The sequence below is a fragment of the Sinocyclocheilus grahami genome, unplaced genomic scaffold (assembly GCF_001515645.1).
Source record: "Sinocyclocheilus grahami isolate Dianchi unplaced genomic scaffold, SAMN03320097.WGS_v1.1 scaffold161.1, whole genome shotgun sequence".
Lineage (NCBI taxonomy): Eukaryota > Metazoa > Chordata > Actinopteri > Cypriniformes > Cyprinidae > Sinocyclocheilus > Sinocyclocheilus grahami.
In genome coordinates, this window is record NW_015505340.1 from 958,983 (window position 1) to 960,216 (window position 1,234).

Sequence of the window (1,234 nt, forward strand, 5' to 3'; positions counted from 1 at the left end):
AGAAATGTTAAAGTTTATATAATTAACACAAAGCATAACTGCGTAACGTGTATGTGACATGGTGAGTCACTGGTGTGGTGAGTCATTCACAGGGGTCTGGAGAAACCGCTGCTGACGGTGGGGGAGGTGTGTGTGTTTGTTTGTGTGTGTGTGTGTGTGTGTGTGGGGAAGCGCTCTGGGTCTGATAATTAAAGCACTAACAATAACTATGAAATATTCAAATAACTCGCAATATTTTAACGGTCAAACGCGGCATACGCATGTGTTTGGAGTTCAAATTGTGTCTTAATATGGCTGATATGGAGACACCACCCAAACACTGGAATTATGAGTAACGTTAAGTCGCTTAAATTCATAGCTGCACAAATGTAAACACTCATTACACAGGATAACACACACGTTAAAAAAGGAACTAGCGGTAAACAAGAAGACCCTGCCCCCATGGAAAACAGAAACTCACCTATTTCATTTTCGTTGACAAAATCTGGGAAGCTTGCCATCTAAATCGAAGCGAGTCTCTTAAATCGGAATCTTCTTGGTTAACGAAATACAGGCGTTCAAATGAATGCGTTGAACAAACGGAAAAGGCTGTATGTCTGCGCGTGCCTCCGGCGAGTCAACTGCCTGGGAATGCGGAGCGTCTCACGTCGACGCAACGCCTGACTATATTTACAAACACGACTGTTAGCCAAAAAATATTATCGTTAAAGTTCAAATTGAGTTTCATAAAACTGATATTTAAAAGAAAGAACGTGAGCCAGTAATAGTCTAGTTCCTTAAATCGCGTGGCGCTCGGCTTGAATATAGCGTATTGTAATGGCTGCGTGCCTCCTAACGATTCGAACTCACACACTGATGGGCGGGACACTCTAGCGACGTCATAGCGGTTGCCGGGGCGACGGAGGATCACCGATTTCTGATTCGCGGAAATCCGTTTACGCGTGGCCTCTGATTGGCTGTTCTCTCGAGAATATGAATGGCATGGATTCGTGGTATACGTGCTTTAAAGGAGTGTGACGATGAAGCGCTAAATGAATCCAGTGCTGCATTTCAATGTTTATCTCTGAAGGAGCAACAAAATCTCCAATTCGGTGATGGAATTGCTTGAAAGGTGTCAGGAATTGAATGCAACATGTATTTCGTTCTATTTTTGGTCTGTTGTTCCTGTTAATGGTTCATGTCGTGATAAATCCCACTGAAGCGTTTAGAGAACAAAGAAAGTTAAATATCAGCG

General features: G+C 42.9%; 1 protein-coding gene across 1 annotated transcript in view; it reads right to left on the minus strand.

The window, feature by feature from the left end:
- Positions 1 to 855, minus strand: part of LOC107592922 (WD repeat and SOCS box-containing protein 1-like) — an 18,803-nt gene extending 17,948 nt beyond the window's left edge. The window contains exon 1 of the mRNA XM_016282504.1: positions 461 to 855. Within this exon, the coding sequence (XP_016137990.1) occupies positions 461 to 500 (40 nt within the window). The 5' untranslated portion in view covers positions 501 to 855. The remainder of the gene's footprint in view (positions 1 to 460) is intronic.
- Positions 856 to 1,234: the final 379 nt, after the last annotated feature.